Here is a 23,146-nt window from a genome sequence, read left to right as displayed (position 1 = left end):
CCCCACTGGCCATGTGGCCCTTGAAGCTGGCTCCACACCCAACTCCCACCCCACAGTGCACCGGGCCAGCGTCCCCTGTCCTAGCCCTGTCTCAGTTCTAGTCCTGAACACTCTAGAGCTTATACATCCAGGGGCACCTCTTTGGAGTCCCATCCTCAGCACCCCCCACCATCTGCCCCATCAGGGACCCCAGATGAACCCATTTTCCCTGACTCTCATTCCCGTCACCATGACAAAGCTGGTCTTGGCCAATCACTGGCACCCTCCACCCTCCACCACTTCCACATCTCCCACCAGTTCCTCCTTGTGGGTCGGAGTCACAAACAGCTGGCTCCTCCTCACTTCCTCCTCCCTGGGGATCAGAGCTATTGTCCTGCCCAGGACCCTCCCTGGCCAATGACAGCCCACCGGCACAGCTCAACCCACTACCCAGAACCAGGTTAGTGGGTGGGGGGGGGGGGCAGGCTCTCCCATCTCCCAGAAGGGTGGGGTCCACAGCCAGGCCACCCACACACACTCCCAGCTCTCCCAGCTTCATTCATAGACCTCCTGGTTCCCAGCCAGCAGTCGAGGCCTCTGCGCGGCTCCAGTCGATAGCCGGTCCACGTCTAAGCTTTCATTAATCGTCTGCTGGCCAGGTCCCGCTGAGAGGGCAGTTCATGTGTGTGTGGAAGGGAAGAGACTAGGTACCAGGACCTCCGACGAGACCCGCCTTGCTTCAGCACCCTGGAAGAGGGCAGCCCAGGGCTGGGGGGCAGGAAGCGAGGGCTCCAGGCCAGTCTCCACCTTCACCAACCCACTGCTCCTCTCTAGGCCCACCCTTTGCATCTCCGAGATTGGGATAAAAACCCTTCTTTGCCTGTCCTGCTTCCTGGGAAATCAGAGGTGACAGGGCTTTGTGAAAGGTTAAAGGGCTCTCCACAAAGGTCAGGGATCACTCTGGGAGGAAGAGGGCAACAGATGGAGGCACTCTCAGCTAGCAGCTGCAGAAGGCTAAGTAAGGGCAGGGAGAACTGATCTGACCACCTGTGGGGGCTGAGGGCTTGGGGCAGGAGGCAAAGGAGAGGACGGGGGCAGGAGGCAAAGGAGAGGACGGGAGCAGGAGCTCCCGCGCCCTGCCCCCTCTCCCCAGGAGCAAGCAATAGGTCTGATGTCTGAGCTGCCCTCCCACTCCTCCCGGACCCCTTTCTGGCCTCCTGGAGGCCCCAGCTTGCCAGGGGTCAGTCCACAATTGCTCTGCAAAGACCAGCAGGAGTCTGTTTTCTTAGCCAGAGTGGTCTCTGCCCTAACCTATGCCTTGGGTTTTGGGGCTACAGAACCCAGCGATGGTGAAGGAGCCAGGGCTGTGTCTGCCCCCCATCAGCCCCGTTTGACCTCTGAAGATCTCTTCGGGTGGCGCCCGTCTCCCCGACACTGTGAAGGTGCGTAGATGGGGCAGTGCTCGGGTCTTCCCCGCCCTGTAGCCCTTGGGCTATTTCCGGCAGGGGGAGCGCCGAAAGGAGAGGGCGTGGTGCTCGCCCTCGGGATTTATGAGAACCAGACGTCGACTTCCCCTGTTGCGACATCTGGGCCTCCTCGAGGCTCCCTTTGTTCCCGCGGCGTAAGGTCCAGGACAGCGGCGGCCTCCGCCTGGCGCCCATCCCAAAGGGGCGCCCACGCCCCCATACACCCCACTATTCGGGCCACCCACCCGGCCCCCACCCACCGCGCTCCCGGGGCACGCTTCCGCGCAGGGGGGATGACTCTCGCCCCAAAGGGGGCGGCTGCAGCCAACTCCTAACCCCCTGAGCCCCAGGGCTCGGCCGCCGCAGCCGCAGCCCCAAGGAAGCTAGCTAGCACCAGCCGCGGGCGCGGTTCAGGCTCGGCGGAGGCCTGGGGGCGCGCCGGGGGCGGGGCCGGCGCGGCCCAAGGCGGGCGGGGGGCGGGGCCCGCGCCGGGGGCGGGGCCGAGGAGGCGCGCGCCGCGCGGGCGGGGGGCACGAGGGGAGCGGGCGGGGCGCGCGCGGCGCGGCGCGGGGCTGGGCTCGCGGCGCGCGGGGCTCGGCCGCCTGGACCGCCGAGCCGGGGCCGCGCAGGGCCCGCGAGGAGCGCAAGAGCCTTCGAGGTTGCGGACGAGGGAAGGAGGAGCCGCAGCCAACGCCGGCGCCCGCCCGGAGGGAGCCCGAACCCGCCGCGGGCCATGAGCCGCCGGGCCCCGGGAGCCGGGCCGCGGTCGGGGCAGCGCTCCGCCGGCGCCCCGGCCCGCCCGGTCGCAGCTGAGCGCCTGTAGGTACGGTCTGCTTGTCCTCAGTTCCCTCGTCCATCTCCCCGGACCCGGGCAGTCCCTGAGGGCGTGCGTGTGTGTGCGCACGGCTGCCCCGGGAAGCGCGGCCGCACGCGCCCTGGTCCGCGCGTGTCGTCTTTGTGTGCGCGGGTGGGAGGGAGCGCGACGGAGGGGATGCGCCCCCGGCGGGGACCCACTCGCCGACCCCCCCCCGCTTCCCGGCCGGGCGGGAGTAGCGGGAGGGGCCGAGCCGCCTCCGGAGCAGCTGCGCCCCCGCCCCCTCCTAGGGCCCAGGGCCCGCGGTGGGGCGAGCGCAGCGGGCCCCCTGGAGGAGGGGTCTCCGGCTGGGGAGCGTCGCGAGGGAGCCCGCGTCCCTTCCCTGGGCTGCGAGAGCGGGGGGGCGGGCCAACCTGGAAGGAGGGTGCGAGCCCCGGGAGGACCCTATCCAGTCCACAGTCGCCGGGGCGGCACGCCCTCCATTCGGTCCAGGCCGTCTTTCTCACGGTCACCAGTTCGGTCCGCCTACCCCGGGAGCTCTCCGACCGCCCTCGAGAGTGGGGAGGACCGCTGCGGGTGCCCGAGAGGCCGGCGCCTTTAAGAAGGGGCGGGTTCACGCCCTCCATTCAGGCCCTTCGGCCTCAGCCATTGATGAACCTGCGGGCGGCGCGCGGCCCGGAACCGCGCCAACCCAGCCCGCCAAGGCCAGGCAGAGGCTGGGACCCGGCCGGGCCCCCCCATCAGCCCACGAAGTGAGGTCTTCAGAGGGAAAAGTCTGCAGTGACTGGGGTCCCTTAGGATCCTCAGGGCGGATCGGGCTGCCAGCCTCAGGAGTAACTGAACGTGGATAAGCCAGAATCGGTGTTCACACCGACTCGGTGCCGGGGAGAACCTCAGGGTTGGGAGTCAAACCCGGGTTGAACCCTGCCTCTGCACTTTGAGCCTCCATTATGTACCTTGTAAAATGGAGATGGTGCTGCCTCCCTCCTAGCTGGGTGACCAGCAAGAGTTGTCCACTCCAACACAGGCCACTGATCATGGGGTGAGTGAGGGCAGGGGGAGGGAGGGGAGGTTTCCCTAAGAGGTTTTGGTTGCCTCTATGGGGGACGTGACCTGAACCCCCCCTCCCCCAACTCTGTGGCCACTTTAAACAGATTTCTTCCTTCCTGGCCTCCCTGCTCCATCCCGGAGGCGACTGGTCAGGGGAGTGACCTAGAACCTTCCAGCCCTAGGAACTTTGGGAGAGGTGTGGCAGTAGGGTCAGTGCTGTTAGGCTGGCATGAGTCAGGGCGTTTATGGGGGTCTGGAAGGCAGAGTTTCCCACCAACTGCTCCCTTCTACTCCTCTCTCCCTCTAGAGGGCATGCATGATGGTGGGCAAGAGATTCTGAAGCGGGTTAGTTGAATGGTTCTAAGTCATCGAGGGTTTCTATATACATGCTTTTCCTCTTACCTGTTGTGGAAAATGTGTCTAAATTTTCTAAACCCTTCTTTCCTCCTTAGTGGGTCTCCTAGGGAGAATACACACACACACACACACACACAACCACAACGAAGAGTGGGCTTCCCCCAAGACTGAGCATTTGGTTTTGAGTTGATGTGCCAAGTCTCATGTAATCTTCACAATAGCCCTGTGGGTTTGGTACTATTATTATCCCCATCTTACAGAGAAAGAAACAGATCAGGGAAGTGAAATGACTTGGGCCAGAGCCACTCAACCAACAAGCCAGGCCTCTAAGCCACTTGTCTCTGACAAGAGCCTGGTCGTTACCTCTTGCCTGTGTACCTAGCCTGGGTTGTGGGGAATTAGGGTTTTAGGTGCCATGGGTCTCCTGGCTACTGTGTCCATGGGGTTCTTGGAGCCTGCCTCGCTTCCTGCTCCTCATTGTCCACATGGGACCGAGGGGCGGTGGCATCCTTGGAGCCTTGGGGAAGTTTCTCTTCCCCCTCAACCTGTTTAGGTCTGTTTTCAGACCTTCCTCTATCTAGAGGAGGTTATAGCCCACACCTCTTTGGGCAGATCAAGGCAGGGCATCAGTGTGTAGGATTATAGCATCTTTTGACTCCTCTGGATGATGCAGGGTTTGGGCTCCATTCTCCAGATACTTCGGACCCTCTGTGGATAGGGCCTACCTGGGGGTGGGTATAACACCTGCTGGGGGGTCATGGTCTGATGCTATTGTAGAGGGGCAGGAGAGTGAGGGTGGAGGCGGAGGGTGGAGGCGGGTACAGGACAAAGGGGGTGTTCCCAAGGCCTCCATCAGCTCAGGGGCCTGGCAGCTGTTGGGGCAGAGGAGTGGGAGCAGGTGAGGCAATGCCGGGCTGGGTGCTGAGACTCCAAGCAGAGAGCAAGCAGGGGTTGGAGGAAGAGGATGTAATAGAACTCGGAAGTGTTGAGTTTGAGGTGCCTGGAGATCAGCCAGGGTGGGAGTTCAGTTGTTCAGAGAAAGACCCAAGGAAGCTTTATAAGCACCTGTTAGTACCCAGAGGTCTGGGATACTCAGAACTGAGGGGGGGGGTATTGGAGGTCTCAGGAGTCACTGGTATGGATGTCATGGAAAAGTCAGAAGGCAGACAGGTGGGCTGGGTAGTAGGAGTTGAGGGGGGTGTCTTGCAGGTATCAGGGGCTGGGCCAGAGAGGTCTGGGAAGGGTATGAATCCAGGCCTAGGTGAGATCCAAGGCACTGGGAGAGACTTAGAGGTTGGAGAGGGGGTGCCTCTGCTCTATACCCAGGGAGGGCAGGGCAAGTGCAGCTGGAGCCATCCCAGCCTGCACTCCACCTACAGCTGTCCAGGAACTGTCCAGCACCAGGTGCTCCTGAAGGAGGATGGGCTTCTCTCCTAAGCCCCCAGGCCCCGGCATAGCTCATTGTCCTGGGCCCCACTGCCTGCTCATCTGACTTCTATTTCCTCCAGGGCCCAGCTCTGGACTCCCCGGCCCTCCAGCCTGTCAGCATGCCCCTTCTCAGTTTGGGCATCTCCTTTCCTTTTCCTGAGGTGGGGCCTGGGTGCCCCCCCCACCCGAATGCTCTCAGAGGAGAGCTCCCCAGGGACAGGGCCCTGTTTTGAGTAGCGCATGCTGCAGAAAGGGACAGATGTGAACTCGGCTCCACCCTTCCCTCTCGCCCATTCTATGGTGCTGAACCCCCCAGCATGTCTCCTGGCACACAGTGGGAAGCCAGTGCAAATCCAGTGAATGATAGGTCAGTCACTGCCCTTGCCAGGACCCTCTTTACTCATCTGTACAATGGGCAAATCCTCTCTTGGCAGGGAAGATGTGAGGGGAGAAGGGTCTGAAACAGGGACATAGCTCAACTGGATGTGGGTTCTCGGAAAAGACCTTGGCCACACTGTGGAGCCTGGATTTGTTGGGGGTTGGCGGGGACAGTGGGAAACAGGGAGGCCAGGGAGGAGCCATCTGCTCAGAGCAGTGAGAGGACAAGAGGAATGGAGGCAGAACATTCATGAAATAGAAGCAAAGCTTTGATTCCTTAACCAATTACCTAAGGACTTTTGTTTGTTTGTTTAAGATTTTATTTGTGCGCAGTCTCTACACCTAACATGGGGCTCAGACTCACAACCCCGAGATCTAGAGTTGCAGGCTCTTCTGACTGAGCCAGCCAGGCGCCCCGCGGTCTCAGGCTGTTAACCTTCTCCACCGTCCCACATGTCAAATGACCAGATGTGCAGGTGGGAGCACAGGCAGGCAGTGGGGCCTCTGGGATGGGAGCAGCTGTGGGGCCCCCAAGGACCGGGGGTCTGCAGGTCCCAGAGCCAGCAGGGCTTGTCCAGATCGGGGGCATCCGTGAAAGCCCAGGGGCTCACCAGAAGGGCTTCCGCCCTCCCTCAGTTGGCACAGGCTGGCTGTGTGTGAAAGGCATGGGGGGGGGGGCCTGAGCCCAGAGCTGCTCCAGCTCTTGATGGCCGCCCCCCAACGCTGCTCCTCAGCATGGGCCTCGGACCATGAAGCAGTCCGTGTGGGAGGCAGGACGGTCCCCTTCCCTGCTAGAGACACTGCTGGTCCAAAAGGCCGGGCCCACCTGAGCCCCCTTCCCCCCAACCCCCTGCGACCCATACAGGGCAGGAGCCCCCAGGGCTCTTACTCTGCACCTGTCCCTGTCACCAGCCAGAGCGCCCTCCTCCCACACCCACTCGGCAGCAAAGTCCTAGCAGGTTCAAGGTTGTTAAGACCAGAAATGATGCCCACTTGGGCCTCCTCTGGGGTCATGGGGTGAGCAGTTATTCTGTGTGAGAGGCTTGGGGAATTCCAGCCACACCTCACTTGCGGGAGGCCTTGGTTCAGAGCCTGCCCTGGGGGGACGTGCTGGGGGCGGGTACTAGACTAGAGAGCCAACACGCAAGTACCCAACAGTGACACAGGGAATGTGCTCTGTGTACTCTGTGTCTCCATCCGCGGGGGAAACTCCAGCAGCCAGCCCGTAGGCGGAAGGCACTCCTGGAGGAAGGACTAGCCCAGATGTGGTCTGTGTCCTGTGGGGGCTGGAGGGGACCACCCCACAGAGGACAGAAGGAGCGTTCGTGGTCAAGGGTGGGGTTGGGTTGGCCAGGCCAGGTCCATCCTGAGAAGCCTGGAGGACAGGACATCGGTGGGCATGGTTGAGGCTGAGGGAGGCCTTGTCTTCTCTTCTTGTGTTGGGGGGCCCTAGGCAGAGACCACAGTTTCCCCATCATGAATGGTTCTTGGGGGGTCACTGCCCACCCCAGCACAGAACAGAGCACCCTCAGTTCTGACCCTCACCAGCCCTTTTGGCTCTTGGCTGTCTGGGTGTTCCCCTGAGCACGGAGCTGAGCGAGGGGGCAGGAGAAGGGTCAAGGTCCTTGGTGCTGGATGAGCTTACCCAGGGGCAGCCCCCCAGGACAGCTTTTTGGGGTGCTGAGTGGCTAGCTTGCCCTGCAGGGCCTCCTTCCCTTCCCTGGGGGCAGATCGTCTCCTGTGGTGGTAGAAGCTCCCGCTGGGGTTCCCGCACACAAGGCCCCGAGGCCCCTGCAGGCTGTGGGCCAGGCTGGTGCCTCCTGCCCCCTCAGGCCTCTGCCCACTGCGGGTTGGATCGATGGGTCATCGGCCCATTAGCGGGGGAGGCTAGGCTGCCTCATCAATATTTTAAGGAATGACCTGGCCGTGGGGTCCGGAACTGCCTGTGGCAGGGGCTGATGATTGGCCTTCTTTTTTGTATTCCAGTTGCGAGTGCTATTTTTACCACCAGAAGGCCAGCCGCCCCCTCTCCCAGGCCTCTAACCGGGTGTGTGTGTGGGGGGTGGTCTCCCATCTGGGTTCCTGGCCGCGGGGTTAGGAGAATCCTTGGCTTGGAAAGGTGACAGGCAAGGACTTGATTAGGCTTCCCCCATCTCGCCTCCCGGACGCTCCCTCCCATCATGCGCCGGCCCTGGTGAAATGGGAACAAAAAAAAACAGGAGCCAGGTAGGCCAGCGGAGCCTCGAAACCCGCGGGGTGATGCATCAGGGGAGGGCGGTCTGTCCACGTGGGCACCGTTTGTCTCCCACCCCTGTCTTCACAGAAGAAGCCTGAAGATGAGAGACAACCCCTGCCCGTCCCTGGTCCCAGGGGGGTGACAGTGGGGCCCCAGTCGTCAGCGTCCAAGGGCCATGACAGCCCCAGGCCTTGGAGGCCACTGCTCAGCACCCCGTTTCACTGATGGGGAGCCAAGGCCTGAGGAGACGCAGGGCCTGGCCTGAGACGGCGAGCCCACTGTTGCCCAGTCTGGCGCCATCCCGCACTGACTCAGCAAGTCTCTTCTGGCTCCCCGGGGCCATAGGCGGAGGAACTGGGACCCTGCCCACAGAAGCAAGAGGGCCAAGGACCACTGGGGCCATGGGAGCTCAGGGAGGGAGGGCCAGTGTAGGGGGGCTTCCTGGAAGAAAAGGTTTTACGCAGTCTAAGTGCCAAGGAGAATTTGAGTAGTCAGTAGAGTGAGGACGGCCATCCGGGCAGAGCCAAAGACCTAGGGGGGTCCCCAAGGCGCCGCTGGAGGAGGATTCATCCATGAACCTTCCAGGCCAACCAGACGGCAGGGGCCGGGGTGAATTCGGCCGCCCTGCTCCTAGTACCTCTGGGATCCCCTCCGCCCTGAGGTTCTGCTTTTCCCACATCTGGGTCTGGTCACCTGCAGAATGGGGGAGGGCCCTGTCTCATTAATTGGGTAACACACCGGCTGGTCCCTAGAGAGGGCTGGAAAAGCCTCCTGGCTTCACCACCCAGAGGTTGGTGGGGGGGTCCGGCTCTGCCCGTGGCCGCACATGGATTATAACGGTGCTGTCCTTCCAGGGAGGAGTAGCCCTCCTCGCTATTTTAAAGTGAGGAAGCAGGCTCAGAGGTGGGAGTTGTGGTCAGCGTCACTCACCCAGAGGGTAGTGGGGCTGTCGGGCCTTGAACCCAGGTCAGCCCAGATCCCTGCACTTGGTCTCATCCCCAGTTTTGGCTCCAAGGGCAGTTGGGTTGGGGCTGAGCCCTCTTCTGTGGCCGGCGGCCTCCCCTTCACAGAAAGTCACTTTCTGTGCAGGGCTCCCTGCTGGCCCTGCTGCTTTAACTTTGACCTCTGGAGGCTCAACCCCTGTCCTTTCCGTGTAGCCCCTCCAGCTAGACCCAGGGGACACTGAGGGCTGCTGGGCTTCAGGCCTACTAGGTTCCTGGCCAGCCAGCAAGGGTGGGTAGGGGAAGTCAAGGCAGGCCTAACCTCCCAGTGCCTCCCAGGCCAGTCCCTACCCAGGGCATGGCCATAACCACCATATCCGTGGCAAGTTCTCTGAGTCCCACCCCTAGCTCCTGTGAGGACTAGCTGGGACGCACGCTGTGAGAGCCTCCCCCCAGGGCCCTGTCCCTCTGCTCTGCCCCTTCATCCCGCAGGAAGAATGAGGAGGACCAGGCATTGATGTGCAAATATGCCCACTGGGACTGCTTTCCTCCCCGCCTGCCCCCGCACCTCCTCCCAGCCCCAGGTGGGGCAGATGGGTGTTCACACTGGGAGTTGGCTTCCCAGGCTGCTGTGTCACCCAGTCCGAGCCTCCTGGCGGAACGGGGAGGAAAGGAACTGGCTTAGCTGCAGGGCTTTCTCCCCACTCCCACCGCCAAAATGTGCCCCCTCAGCAAGTCAGGACAAGGCCTTGGCTCTCCACCTTCCCTAGAGGCCTCGGTGGTGGTGGTGGCAGGTGCATTCCCACCTCCACCCTCATTCCTGGCATACGCCTCGTGCCTGCCTTCTGCCCCCAAGGAGTGTCTATGCCACATGGGGAGACAGACATGGGAACAGACACCTGGAGCACCCGGTAATTGGCACCTTGCTAGAGGGGCTTCTGGGAGGGGACTGTTGGAGCTTGGAGGAGACACTCATGCCACATAGTGGGGGGAGGCAGGGGGGAGGTCAGGGAAGGCTTCCTAGAGGAAGTGGCCCCTGGATTCATTATTGAAGGATGAGTAGGAGTTAGCCAGATGAAGGAAGGAAGACGAGCAGGCCCCATTCTCCCCCAATCCCACCCACTATGTCCTGAAAGTCTGCTTCCCAGTTACCGTTCATCCCTGCAGTAAGGTCAGTCTTCGTCCGCTTCCCTCTTCACTGTCATAAAGGCCAACGCAGAGCCCCCCTCCTCCAGGAAACCTTCCTAACTCCCAGCCACCCTCTTTCTCAGGCCCGGATAGGAGTCTCTGAGCCGGTTTGGGAAAACTGTCCTCTGTGCTAAGTAGCCTCATCAAGTGGCCTGTTTCCTGCCTGGGGCTGTCCTGTGGTTATTGACTACAGATCAATGGCCGAGGTTGCCCCGAGGTGAGCGGGAGTTCCCACGGTGCTGTATGGCCCAGAGGCCCCGCAGATGATCTCGTAGAAGTGGGGCAGCTATTTTTTACCAGGCATTTAATTACAGAGTTTGGATCCCAGAGGAGAGATGAGCTGGTGCTCCCAGGAGCTCTGAGGGAAGGGCCATGCTGGGAAATGTGGGGATCCTGGGAGGACAGGTGAGGGCATGACCTTCTGTCTCAGTTCCCCTAACACCAGGCTGACCCCCTCAGACAGGGACTCCCCAAGGCAGGGCAGGACCTCATCACCCCACTGGTAATTTTCACCCTGGCCTAGGGACAGGGGTGGAATATATAAACACAGCGGGCTGGACCTGTGCCCCCAGGAGCGGTGGCCACCTTGGGGGACAAGGAGGCAAGGCCCCCAAATGCCTGGGCACACCAGTAGTTTGGCGAGCCAGAGTAATATAGGCTGGATGGACCTGGGAACAGGAGCGAGCTGGAGTCCCTACATCGGAACCTCTTCAGGAAAGCCAGGTTTGGATGGGAGCTCAGAGGGAACGGCATTCCAGAAGGTGGGAAGAGTGCAGACCATGGGGACGGAAAGAGGTCTGAGAATGCAGTGCTTTCAGTGCCAGTATGAAAAACGGGTCCTACTTGGTCCACACTGGAAGGTGAGCCCTGGGGTCCTGGAGTCAGAGGAAGGATCCCAGGCCCGTCACTAACGAGCTGCGTGTTCTCGGGCCCCATGTGAGGGCTTAGGCAGTGACAGCTGTGACATGCCTGACACATCCATGTGTGAACGTGTGCTGGACACATCCATTTGTTCATTCAGTGTTTTATTATTTTTTTTAGTAATCTCTGTACCTGACATGGGGCTTGAACTCACAACCCTGAGATCGAGAGTCGTATGCTCTACCGACTGAGCCAGCCAGGCGCCCCCATTCATTCAGTGTTTACCGTGCCTACCATGTGCCCAGCACTGGGGACATAGCCCACTTAAAACACTGCATTCTCAGGGGAAGGGTGTGGTGGGGAGTGGGGGGTAGGACAACACAACCAAGCAAGGGAACAAATGGTATGTCAGATGGGGATAAGCACCACAGAGAAAAGTAAGCAATCCAAGGGCATGCAGACACCAGTGCTGGGTGGAACAGGAGCATTCCTTACTCTCAGTAGAGTGGGGGCCAGGGAAGGCTATTGGACAAGATGGTAGATGAGCAGAAACCTGAAGGAGGTGAGGGAGTGTGGGGGAAAGAACATTCCAGGCAAGTGCAAGAGAGAATTGCAGGTGCAAAGGCCCTGGGGTGGGCCCCAGCAGCAGCCAGAGCAGAGTGGGTGGGAAGAGTGGCAGGAGATAGGCTCAGGGAGGTAAGTGGAGGCAGATCATGTGACAGCTTGGGTATTATGGGTGGGACTTCTACTTTTACTCTGAGTGGAATGGGAGCCAATGCAGGATTATGAGCAAAGGAGGGACCTAATCTGTCTTGTTTTAGGAGTGATGACTCTGTTCCTGGGTGGAGAACAGACTGGGGGGGGGGAGGGGATGAGTTGAAGTTCTGGGGGCCAGTGAAGAGGCTGCTAAAGTACCGCAGGGGAGAGAACAGGCCATGTGGGCCCCTGGAGGGCAGCCCGGATGATGAGTGGAGGAAAGGTTGAGTTCTTGGCATATTTCAAAGGCAGAGCTGGGAGGAGTGCACACGACTCCTTCCTGTCCACCCACCTTTAGGGCCCCTCAGAAGAGATCTGTTTGGGAAGCTAGGTAACAGGAGGCTCGTGGGGACCCCAAATCAAGGCACCTGGGACCGCAGCCTCCGCCAGCCCCAGAAATGACCTGGAGAATGCCGTTTGAAGAGTGTGACGGGGGGGGGGGGGGGGGGGGGGGGGGGGACAGGACGACACGACCCCCCTCCTGCAGATGCTGCCGTCCTTCCCTGCTCTGAATGGCTGCATGATGTCGCACCCCACCCCAACACACACACAGCCCCAGGGAGCCCCGGGGGGAGAGGGGCCGGGTGGGCGCTGAGGTCCCAGAGTCACCCCGCGCTCTTGTCGCCCACAGCCGCAGGGGGCTGCGATGGGACGGGAGCCATGAATGGTGCCGCCCCCGGCCCCGCCGCCGCCGCCGCCCCCGCCCCGGTCCCCGACTGGCGGCAGTTCTGCGAGCTGCACGCGCAGGCGGCCGCCGTGGACTTCGCGCACAAGTTCTGCCGCTTTCTGCGGGACAACCCGGCCTACGACACGCCCGACGCCGGGGCCTCCTTCTCCCGCCACTTCGCCGCCAACTTCCTGGACGTCTTCGGGGAGGAGGTGCGCCGCGTGCTGGTGGCCGGGCCGGCGCCTCGGGGGGCAGCTGAGCCCCCCGACGCCATGGAGCCCGAGATGTCGGGGCCCACGGCACTCAAGGCGGCGGCCTACGGCCACTCGCGGAGCTCGGAGGACGTGTCCGCGCAGGCGGCGGCCAAGGCCCGCGTCCGCAAGGGCTTCTCGCTGCGCAACATGAGCCTGTGCGTGGTGGACGGCGTGCGCGACATGTGGCACCGGCGCGCCTCGCCCGAGCCCGACGCGGGCACCGCCCCGCGGGCCGCCGAGCCCCCCGCCGAGCCGCGCGACAAGTGGACGCGGCGCCTGCGGCTGTCGCGGACGCTGGCGGCCAAGGTGGAGCTGGTGGACATCCAGCGCGAGGGCGCGCTGCGCTTCATGGTGGCCGATGACGCGGCCGCGGGCCCGGGCGGCACGGCCCAGTGGCAGAAGTGTCGCCTGCTCCTGCGCAGGGCGGTGGCCGGCGAGCGCTTCCGGCTCGAGTTCTTCGTGCCACCCAAGGTGAGCGCCCGGCCCAGCGTGGGGGGCAACGGAGGGTGCCAGGGCGGCCTGCCCTCCTCCATCCTTCATCCAGGGCTCCTGGGTGGCTGGAGCCTCCCAAACAGGGAGGGCGCCTGAAACGTGTCGGTCCCCGGTGCAGCTCCCAGGCTGCAGCCCAGCCCCTGGTGGGTGGCCCTTACCTGGCCCAGGTTTTGAAAGCTAAGCTTCTAGCTATCTCCAGCTCTGCTGCTCACCTGAGTGCACCATGCCCCCTCCCCAGCTTGGGGGCTCGCCATCGGAGCCCTGGGGGCGGCTATGGGCCCTCTCCCCGGTGGCACACCTGCCCTGTTGGGAAAGTGGGAATAATTGTTAACAATAGTGCCCATTTTCTGAGGGCACACGGCATACCGAGCCCTAAGCCTGGTGCATAATCTCATCCCCCCAGGCCCCCTACAGGGTGGGCATCACAATCCCCAGGTCACGGAAGAGAGAACAAAGGAATACTCAGAGAGGTGTGGCCTGCCCAGAGTCACAGAGCTGGTGGGTGGCAGAGCCGGGCTAATTATACCCACCACCCTGGTGGTCCTGAGAATGGAGGAGCGTGGAGGTGGGAGCTACTTGTGTGCTGGGAGGTTCGGAAAGGTGGGAGGTTGGGCTGGTGCGGCAGTTGGCTGCACCCCAAGAACCACCCAGCCCTCCCTCGCCCCCCCCCCCGGCCCTCCCTACTCCCCGGCACCTTTAGTCACCCTGATCCTCTCGCCTCTCTCCATCTCCCAGGCTGTCAGACTCTGGGTGCACCTCCTTGCCTCTCTCTCCGCTGGAGGGGCAGGGTGTGGGCTCCCCAAGGCTGGGTGCCCATGAGCTGCGTGGACTCTGGAGAGATGATTTCCCGGGGACACACTTATTCCCTTGAGTCATAGGACCCCGACTTCCCAAGGGATTTTTGCCTGCCAGGCCCCCACCGTTAGGCCCCTGAGAGAAATCCTAGACCATTAAGCCCAGCTCCACCACTTGTCAGAGACCGAGGCCCGGTGAGTAGGGCAGGCGGGGTGGGGCTGGCCCAGAGTCGCCCAAAGGGCAAGGACAGAGGCCCAGGGCTCAATGCCTCTGGGCCTGAGTGGCAGTTACAGCTGCCCGGCTGTAAATAGCGTCCGCTGCCCTTGGGGGAAGGGGTGCAGCAGCTGGGGCCTCTCTTTTAAAGTCTCGCCCGTCCTACCATTCACCACTTGTGCCTCTGCTCTGGAGGGGCGGCACCGCCTGCCGGCCCTGGCCAGGGAATGGGAAGGATGAAGTGTGGCTGGATAGGGTCAGAGGCCACTCACTGAGCTCGGACAGCCACATCTCGAAGGCCGGGCGCAGGAATCGGCCCCTCCGGCCAGCGGGAGCCCAGCTAAAGCCCCCAGACCAGGCCGGCACCGTCCATCTGTGTCTGTTCTCCCTACTCCGGGACCCTGAGCCCCGGCCCCACTGGCCAGCAGGATGGCCTGCCCTGGTCCACCAAGGCCCTCAGTCCCTGCTCCAAGCCCAGCCCTGCCCCCACTGGCTGGCGGCCAGTGCTACCAGGAATTCCCATCAGCCTGCCCACCCAGTGTGCGGCCCTTCCCTTTTCCTCCAGAGAAAGTCCCTGTTCTGGAGCCCAAGCCCTGCCGGGAAGCTCAATCTCAAGCCAGCCCTGGGGGACTTTAGGGCCGTGGCCAGGAGCCCTGGAGCAGAGTGGGGAGGGCCTAACACAGAGCGGCCCTCCCTGGGAGCCCTGACAGCTCACCTTGGTTCAACCCCACACGGGTCCCTTTTCCTCCACCCGGGGACACAGCCCTGCCCCTCTCCAGGAGTCCTGTTCTAAGTCAGGGACCCCAGAGCCATGCTCTGGAAAGTCTGCTCTAAAGGGGGAGGGCAGCATTTTTTTTTTTTTCCTCAAATGAACTAGGATGGACTAGAAATTCGCTTACTCCATCACACACAGGATAAATATTGTCTGGTGAGACGTTTCAGAGACCTTCTTAACTAAGCACATATGTAGTGGGTCACGATGTCAAATCTGTCGCATCTGGGTCGGGGTCAAAAATGTGAAAACTACAGACATGGTAGGTACGCAGGGCAGGAGGGCAGCCCGGGTGGAATTTTCCCCTCAGGGCTCAGAGGTGGGAGACTCAGAATTGGGTTCCAGCTCTGTCTGTGACGTGACTGTGTGGGGAGGTCCCGTTGTTTCCCAGAAACTCCCTCAACTTACTCACCTGTGAGCAAGAGCCAGGGCTGCCTTGGTGTTCCAAGCTGAGGGCGGCTCTGACCTCTGAGGGGTGGGAGGGTGCAGAGGCTTTCAGAAGACCCTGGGTGACTCTCTCACTGCCCCTTCCTCTGGCCTCCCAGGCCTCCAGGCCCAAGGTCAGCATCCCTCTCTCGGCCATCATCGAGGTCCGCACGACGATGCCCCTGGAGATGCCAGAAAAAGACAATACGTTTGTGCTCAAGGTGAGCCCCACCCCCGGCCCCACAAATCCCCCGGCCGCCCCAGGCCACCTCCGCCTTGGGCAGCACAGCCAGAGGCTACCGCGGCGGGAGAGAGGGCGAGGAGCCTGCCGCAGGGCCCAGGACCGGCCGCAGATGCCTGGCACACAGCTAGGCCTTGAATCCGGGCCTGGGGCTATAGCGCCGCGGGCTCTGGGTGTCACCCACCATTTGGGGCCCCCCGTTCCCATTTCCCCCTGGCCCAGTGAAGCTCCTCTGAGTTTCACTTCCTTGCCTCCCTTCCCCAACTGGAACCAGCATATACCCACCCCACAGCCCGCAGCACTTATGCAAATGCCCCCGTCCCTGGGCACTGGAGTGTGGGAACCTGCCTGGTCCCACGGAGGGCACAAAGGCAATGGAGGGTGGGCGGGGAGGCACCCCGGTGGGTCTGGGGGCAGCTCTCTTCCTTTTCCCAGGCTCCACCTTGCCAGGGTGGCCTGCTTGGGTTGCTGAGGACACGGCTCCAGGCTGCCAGGGCTGTGGCCCTGGGCCTCCTCGAAGCATTGGGTTTTGGTAAAGCCAAGGCCCCAAGGAGGCCTGGTTCCACCCACCCCAAGAGGCGTGAAGCCCCCACCCTCCTCTTCAGGCTCCTCGTTGGGTTTATGTTTTACTCATCCTTGTTTATTTAGCCACAAAACTCCCTTATTCATTTAGCAAACATTTGCCAACCTCGTACCCTGAGTCACCCCAGGCCCCCGGGGGCTGAGGACATAGTCCCTCCCTGCCTGGCTTTCTTGTCTGCTGGGTGAGGCAGGCCCAGAGCCTCGTCCCCGACAGCCGGTTGGCCACCGTGCTGCCCACGGCACCCAGGAGCCCCGAGGCAGAGGGGCTCACCTGCCAGCCCCACTCTGGGCCTCAGTTTCCCCATCTAGTCAGACAGGGGTGGAAGGTGGTCTCTGAGGCCCCTCCCAGCTCTGAGCTGCTGGGAGGCAGCAACTGCATTTTCACCGGAGACACACCCAAAGCTGAGAGCCCGGGGCCTTGGCATCACGGAGATCTGGGTTCAGGTCCCGGCGCTGCCCCTGAGTGCAGGTGTGAGCAAGTCACCCGACCTCTCTGACCCTCAGTCTTCTCCTCTGTAAAGTGGGGAAAACCTACCGCCTCCCTCACACGGCCGTTGGGAAGAGGTCATCAGATATGGGCGGGGTGACGCTCTGGGCACTGCCTGTCCCAGTGGCATGGGGCACAGAGGTAGAGTTCCAGGCACTAAGGTGTGGGAGCCCCTCAGCTCCGTGTGCTAGGCCAGCCGGCCCTTCTTGGACTTGAGGGTTGTGATGCTCTTTCACCCCATCTCCGGGGTACCAGGCCAGCATGGCTTCCTCAGAGGCTGCATCTCCAGGGCCTGAGGACCTGAGCTCAGTGGGGCTGGACATCATCCCCCATGATCCCCACTGCTGGGCCCAGGAGGGAGGGGCTGCTGAAAGTGCGGCCAAGGCTCTGCCCCGGGGACCCTGGCCTGGGCTTGGGGTGGTGCCCGATGGTGACCACACTGTCTTCCCTGCTGCCCGCACCGGTGAGCTCCCATGGTGGAGGGGTGGGATGAGCCATTTGCCCTGGAGTCTGCAGCCCTGTGCTGAGGGCTGGACTCCCGGCCACCCCCTCCCCAGGTTGAGAATGGAGCTGAGTATATCCTGGAGACCATTGACTCACTGCAGAAGCACTCATGGGTGGCTGATATCCAGGGCTGCGTGGACCCCGGGTGAGTGCCCAGGTGGCCCCAGGATGGGTGGATGGGGTGGGAGTCGGGCCGGGTAGTGCCCCGTGGTCCCCCCGCCCTTACAGGGTGAGGTTTCTGGTGAGGGCGGGAGCTGAGCTTGGGAGATGGGTTTTCTCATGGCAGCCCTGGCCAGGCTCATCCGGACCCCCAGCCCCAATCGGCTCTTTGGAGCCTGCTCCACAGGGCCAGGGCCTAGGGAGCTGGAAGAAAGTCAGACTGGGACTTGTCCTTACTCCAGAGGAATCTGAGAGCACTAGGACATGGGCAGTGGCAGGGCGAGCCCAAAGGGCCAGAGGTGGCAGAACAGAGGCAAGGCCCTGAATCCGACCCTGGGGCTCAGAGAAGGTATACTGGTAGAGGTGCTCCCCTCCTCCTCCGGCCTGAGCCAGGCAGAGGGGACCGCCCAGCCAAGGTTGGGAGGGGAGCAGGGCATGTCCAGACCTTTGGGCAGCTAGGCATAGAGCTGAAGAGGGGCGCTGTGATGAGAGCCTGGGAAGCTGGTAGGTCGGGGGCAATGGGGAGCCATGGCTAGTAATAAGCAGAGGGCAGTATTGGGCAGCTGTATGAGGAGGAGCAGCGGGGAGCCTGGCTTCATGATCCAGGAGCGATCCCGAGGCCGGGAGTAGGAGGGGCAGGCCGGCCAACAGCCGAGCATTTGGCTCTTCTGGCTAATGGGGTGAGCCAGGCCCGGGGGGAGGGGCTGCTGCTTTCTAATTAACAGCTTCATTTGAGGAAGTGCAATTAAAGGCCTGAGTGCCTTCCAGGCCCCCCTTCCCTGGCCCATCCCCCAAATGGCTGTGATCAGTCCCCTGCCACTGCCCCCCAGCCATCTACCCTGCAAATTCTTCCCCCAGCCCCTGTGAAGGTGAACCTCACTTTGCAGTCTTTTGGAACTGGCTGGGTCCCAGGCACCTCGTGTCACAGACAGGGAGGCAAAGGCCATGGCAGGGCAGGGAGCTGCCCTGCCATCATTTGAGGGACACCCCCTGGGGTCCCAGGAGGAGGCCAGCCCCTCGTGGGTCAGTGGGAAGGACTCATATGGCCTCAAGGAGGACTGCACCCACTCGGAGACCTCTCCTTATGGCCCAGGCATGTCCCTGGTGGCCACAGAGCAAGCTGATGGCTTGGGACAGAGGGACGTGGAGGCAGAGGGACCCAGACGAGCAGGAGAGGGCTGCTGCTGGCCATGGGGACTGTCAGCCATCACTGGGGGCTCCGCGAGCAGCCTGTGCTTGGGGTCTGAGTCCCATGGCGGGACACAGTCGTGCCTTCCTGCCTTCGCAGGGACAGTGAGGAAGACACTGAGCTGTCCTGCACCCGGGGAGGCTGCCTGGCCAGCCGAGTGGCCTCCTGCAGCTGTGAGCTGCTGACGGATGGTAGGTGGGGGCGGAGCTGGCCGGGGGAGGGGGAGGGCAGGGTTAGAGGGGGTGCTGGTGCCCGGATGGCCCGACAGATGGATGCGCTTCCCCCCCACCCCACCGCCTCGTCTCCAGCAGGGGACCTGCCGCGGCCCCCAGAGACAACAGCAGCCGTGGTGACAGCTCCACACAGCAGAGCCCGAGATGGCGTCGGGGAGTCCCTGGTCCATGTCCCGCTGGAGACCTTCCTGGAGACACTGGAGTCCTCGGGTGGCGGCGGCCAGGACAGCAATAATACAGGTGTGCGCACAGTCTTCTCTCCCTGGGCCTCCTTCCTGCCCCCCCACCCCCCTCCCCCAGGCCACAGGGGCCCTCCTGAGCCTCAGAAGCCATGATGTCCCATCGCACCGGGAACACTGCACGGCAGCTCAGTGGTTCTGGCTTTTGTGGGCGAGTCCGGGAAGGTGATCCCTCCCACAGGCCCTCGAGTCCATGGAAAAAGAAGGAGTGGAGGGTAAAGGGTTGGAACCAGGGGTTGGGGACAAGGAGACTTGACTTGTTCCCAGGTTTCCTGCTGACTGGAGAGTGACTCCAGGACAGTCGGTCTCTCTGTGCCTCAGTTTACCTGATACGCTGAACTAGTGAGTTGGGTTGGTTCCCTGACTCGTTCTAAGAATAGTCATACAGCATTTTACATGCAAATACCCAAGAAGCTGTGGCATCTCTTCTCTCGTTGACTCACCCCTTCCGCTCCCCCACACCCCTCACACTCCCGTCCCTCTGCAGGGGAGGAGGGAGCGGAGCCGGAGCCGGAGGCTGAGCCTGAGCTGGAGCTCTCCGACTACCCCTGGTTCCACGGGACGTTGTCACGGGTCAGGGCAGCTCAGCTGGTGCTTGCCGGCGGGCCCCGGAGCCACGGCCTCTTCGTGATCCGCCAGAGTGAGACTCGGCCTGGGGAGTACGTGCTGACCTTCAACTTCCAGGGCAAGGCCAAGGCAAGTCAGCCGGGGCGTGGAGAGGGGGAGGCGGCAGTGGGGGGGAGGCGGGGCACACGGGGGCAGTGTGGCCAGCCCTGAGGTGGTCCTGGTCCTGTGCTCCAGGAGCAGGCATGACTTCCCACAGGCGTGCCCTCACCCCACCTGCAACCCCCCCCAACACCTCCCTGAGGGGTGCGGTCAGCCCTAGATGTGGCTTCTTAATTATCCAGATGGGGAAGCCACCCACTGGTGGCTGAGCGCACAGGAGGCCGGGCCCTTCTGGGGGTTTCACTTTGACCCTATGCACTGGGGATCGCTTACCACTAAGGCTTCTGAGGGTCTCTGCCCACAGCCACGCTGGTGCAGGGCCAAGGTCAACCAAGGCCCTCCTGCCCCACCCACACGCAGCTAGCCCGTCTCCTTCCCTGCTCAGGTCGGTTCACCAACCCGTCCTGAGCCCCAGCTCTGAGCTAGGCCCATGGCAGCCCCAGGGTCACAGAAGTACACACAGGCAGGCCTCAAGAGCTGGGCAGGAGAGGAGGAGGCAGACTGGGCCACAGGGCCGCCGTGCAGGGTCTGCAGGGGAAGCGGTTCTCCTGACCTCACCAGCCAGAATAAGGGGTCAGTGACCTGAGGTGTGCAGTGGATGGAGAATCCTCGAGGTGAAGAAGGGAGATCCAGACAGGGCACAGCAAGGGGGGAGCAGTGTGCCCAGATGGGGGGCTCTCGAGGAAGGACATTGTGTGCTAATAATAATAAGGTGCAAAGGAAAATAAGACAGAAAAGTCAATGATGTCGGGGGCGGGGGGGTTGTGGTTACAATGAGATCAGAACGGGCAGGAACCTCAACCCCACTCCCCCCACCAACCCAAATTTCCGGTAAGGCAACAGACCCGGCCCCGGCTCCTCCCAGGACACGGTTCCGGTCCGTCCCTGCTGGAGGAGGGGGCACCCCAGGACTCCTGCTCCAGCCCTGCCCTGGCGGTCAGTGTCCCAACCCCCGGCTGGCCTGGCCCAGGCCCTCCCCTGGCTCCCCGGGCATCTCTCCTCGGCAGCATGGAAGACGCAGCACCTCCCCCGGGGCGCCTCCTTGGGAAGCAGCTGCCCTTACCAGCTCGCTCCTCTGGCAACGGGGCGTGTGGCGCTGTCCCTGGCAGCCCGAAGTTTCCTTCTGGGCCAGCACCGCCTCATGTGGCCTCCCGGGAGCGCCTGGATCTGACTCGTGCCCAAGCCAGAGGCTAGGATGGTGCCCAGCCCTCTACGGGGGCATGGCGGGGAGGGGGAGTGGGGGGGGGTGGAGCAGGGTGGGAGGCTCCTCTCCTTCCTAGGGCATGACCCAGCCTGGAACTCGCCCCAGCTGCTGCCCTCTCAGAGCTGGGTGACTGTCCAGGGTTTGACAAGTTAGTCGTGGGATAGAGCGGGACCTCCAGCCTACTGCGTGCACACCTCCTAGGCAGCGCCTTTCACCTTCGGATAATAAGAGTCTGGAAGGTTTTCCCGAAAATTGAGTTGCACCTTCCCCCTGAGCCCCAAGTCTGCCTAGGCCTATGCCCACAAAGGCCCTACCCAGACTTGAGGCTGTGGTAGGACCCCACTAGGCTGTTCCTCTCCAGCTGAGCCCTTGCCCTGGGCTGCCAGGAATGCTCCCTGGGTTCGCCACACTGTTCTGGCAATTTCTGGCCCTGCTGAGCGGCAGAACTCACTCATGGGGCTACCTTCCACCCCCAGGGCTTCTCTGTCCTTTATGCAGGTGGCCAGGCCAGCTTCCCCCCAGAGACAGCCACTCTTCCTCCTGCGGAACACACATTGAGCAAAACAGGGCTGAAGCCAGAGACCTGTGACTCACCACTAGAGACCACAGGCTTGTGGCTCCTCTCCCTGGGGCACTTGTCACATGCAGGCCCTGGAGACCCACGGAGGAACCAGCCCTGTTCCCTGTGCTCCAGGTGCTCCCGCTGCAGCACCATTAAGAGGGACATGTGGTTGCTCCTCCCCAGCTAGACTCAGGGTCTTTACTGCCCCCCGGACCCTGGGCCTTAGCTCTGCAGGAACAGCAGGCAGACTCCTAGCCTGCCAGGGTGGGAGAATCACACAAATGAGTTTTCTTCCTAGCTCTGTGACTGTGGGTGACTCCCTCCCTCCCTATGCCTCAGTTTCCCCATCGCTAACATGGGGACTACAATCTCTACCTTCTGGGGCTATTGGAGACTAGAGATGGGGGTGCAAAGGGCATGATGCGTGCGCTCCTAGCATGGGGACTAAATGCACGGCTCCCTTCAGTCCCCAGCCTGGCTGTTACCCTCCTTCCCCATCCTCACTACCGGAGTGACCCCCTAAGAGGGGGCTCAATGTGTGAGGTGCCCCCGCTCTGACACAGCCCCATATGGTCTCTGTGAGACTTGGTAATGACCCTCAAAGGCGCTTGCAAAGCAGTTGGCCAGCCCGGGCCCCCACCACTGACCACCCCGTCCTGTGCCCACAGCACCTGCGCCTGTCCTTGAATAGCCACGGGCAATGCCACGTACAGCACCTGTGGTTCCAGTCCGTGCTCGACATGCTGCGCCACTTCCACACCCACCCGATCCCACTGGAGTCCGGGGGCTCTGCAGATATCACCCTCCGCAGCTACGTGCGGGCCCAGGGCCCCCCACCCGGTAAGACTCCCCCCAGCTGGCCTATGTGATGGCTCAAGAGGACAGACAGGTGGGCCCTACGGGGAGGGCGTCACCCACAGGCTGCTGCCCAGCACCGCTAGCCCCCGTGGGATGAACACCAGGTCTTGGGCGGTTGTAAGCAATCCGGGCCATCAGGGTTGGAGGGAGAGTGGCCGCGCAGGGACCGGGTCCGGGTCCTGAGTGACTGGGGGCAGGCGGAAGGTGGTCGCTCAGAGGCAGCGCTGAGGGATTCCCTAGACCCCTGCAGAGCTGCTGAAGGAAGTGTTGGGGGCGCGGGGAAGGGGGTCCGGCACGCGTGGGTTTGTGTGTGCCCTGTCGCCCGTCCCCGTGACATCAGGTATCCAGGGAGGGGGGCTGGAACCCGGAGAGCCAGGCCACCCCGTTCCTGCGGGTCTGCGCGTCCGCGTGTGACGCGCCGGGGCTGGGGACAGCGGGGGCGACGGGCCCGGCTGGGCCCTGACGCGCCCGCGCTCTCCCGCCACAGCCCCGGGGCCCTCGGCCAGCGCCGCGCCCGCGCCCCCCGCCTGCTGGAGCGAGCCGGCCGGCCAGCACTACTTCTCCAGCCTGGCGGCGGCCGCCTGCCCACCCGCCTCACCGTCGGAGGCGGGCGGCGCCTCGTCCTCGTCCGCCTCGTCGTCCTCGGCCGCGTCCGCGCCCGCCGCCCCGCGCCCCGCCGACGGCCCGCTGAGCGCGCGCAGCCGCAACAACAGCGCCGAGCGCCTCCTGGAGGCGGGGGGCGGCGGCGCCGACGAGCCCCCGGAGGCCGCGCCGGCCGAGGGAGCGCGGGGCCACACGCGCGCCGTCGAGAACCAGTATTCCTTCTACTAGCCCCGCGCTGCGCGGCGGCGCCAAGGGCCTGGGGCCACCCGGCCCCGCCGCCCCGTGCCCGTCCATCCGGCCGTCCAGCGGACCCGGCCGGCCCCAGCCTGGCGCTGGGTGAGAAAAGCGAAGCTCTTCAGTGAAGACATAAATGTTATTAAAGAGCCTGTTTTAGGGACTGCACTCGGCTCTCCTGTCATCCTTTCTCCTGCCCTGGTCTCGGGGACTGCGGGGAAGGAGCGGGGGTACCACACATGGCATCCCCAA

At 62.9% G+C, this 23,146-nt stretch overlaps 1 protein-coding gene across 5 annotated transcripts; it reads left to right on the top strand.

Annotated features, from left to right (window-relative positions):
- The first annotated feature begins 295 nt into the window (after window positions 1-295).
- Window positions 296-23,062, top strand: SH2B2 (SH2B adaptor protein 2). 5 transcript variants are annotated; one of them, XM_064593192.1, is made up of 10 exons: window positions 296-439; window positions 1,317-1,421; window positions 12,086-12,846; window positions 15,193-15,294; window positions 16,941-17,032; window positions 18,335-18,426; window positions 18,544-18,708; window positions 19,195-19,403; window positions 21,868-22,039; window positions 22,545-23,062. In XM_064593192.1, the coding sequence occupies exons 1-10, from the start codon at window positions 397-399 to the stop codon at window positions 22,886-22,888; spliced, it is 2,085 nt and encodes a 694-aa protein (XP_064449262.1). In that variant the 5' UTR covers window positions 296-396; the 3' UTR covers window positions 22,889-23,062. The 5 variants fall into 5 exon arrangements, with proteins under 5 accessions (XP_064449262.1, XP_045731566.2, XP_064449265.1 ...); XM_045875610.3 differs by lacking the exon at window positions 296-439 and having other exon boundaries at window positions 18,547-18,708; XM_064593195.1 differs by lacking the exons at window positions 296-439; window positions 1,317-1,421 and adding an exon at window positions 1,982-2,264.
- The last annotated feature ends 84 nt before the right edge of the window (window positions 23,063-23,146 follow it).

Source organism: Mirounga angustirostris, unplaced genomic scaffold (genome assembly GCF_029215605.1).
Source record: "Mirounga angustirostris isolate CCGP_5_RB_7025 unplaced genomic scaffold, mMirAng1.0.hap1 SCAF_5, whole genome shotgun sequence".
Classification (NCBI taxonomy): Eukaryota; Metazoa; Chordata; class Mammalia; order Carnivora; family Phocidae; genus Mirounga; species Mirounga angustirostris.
This window is presented reverse-complemented; position numbering and strand designations above follow the sequence as displayed.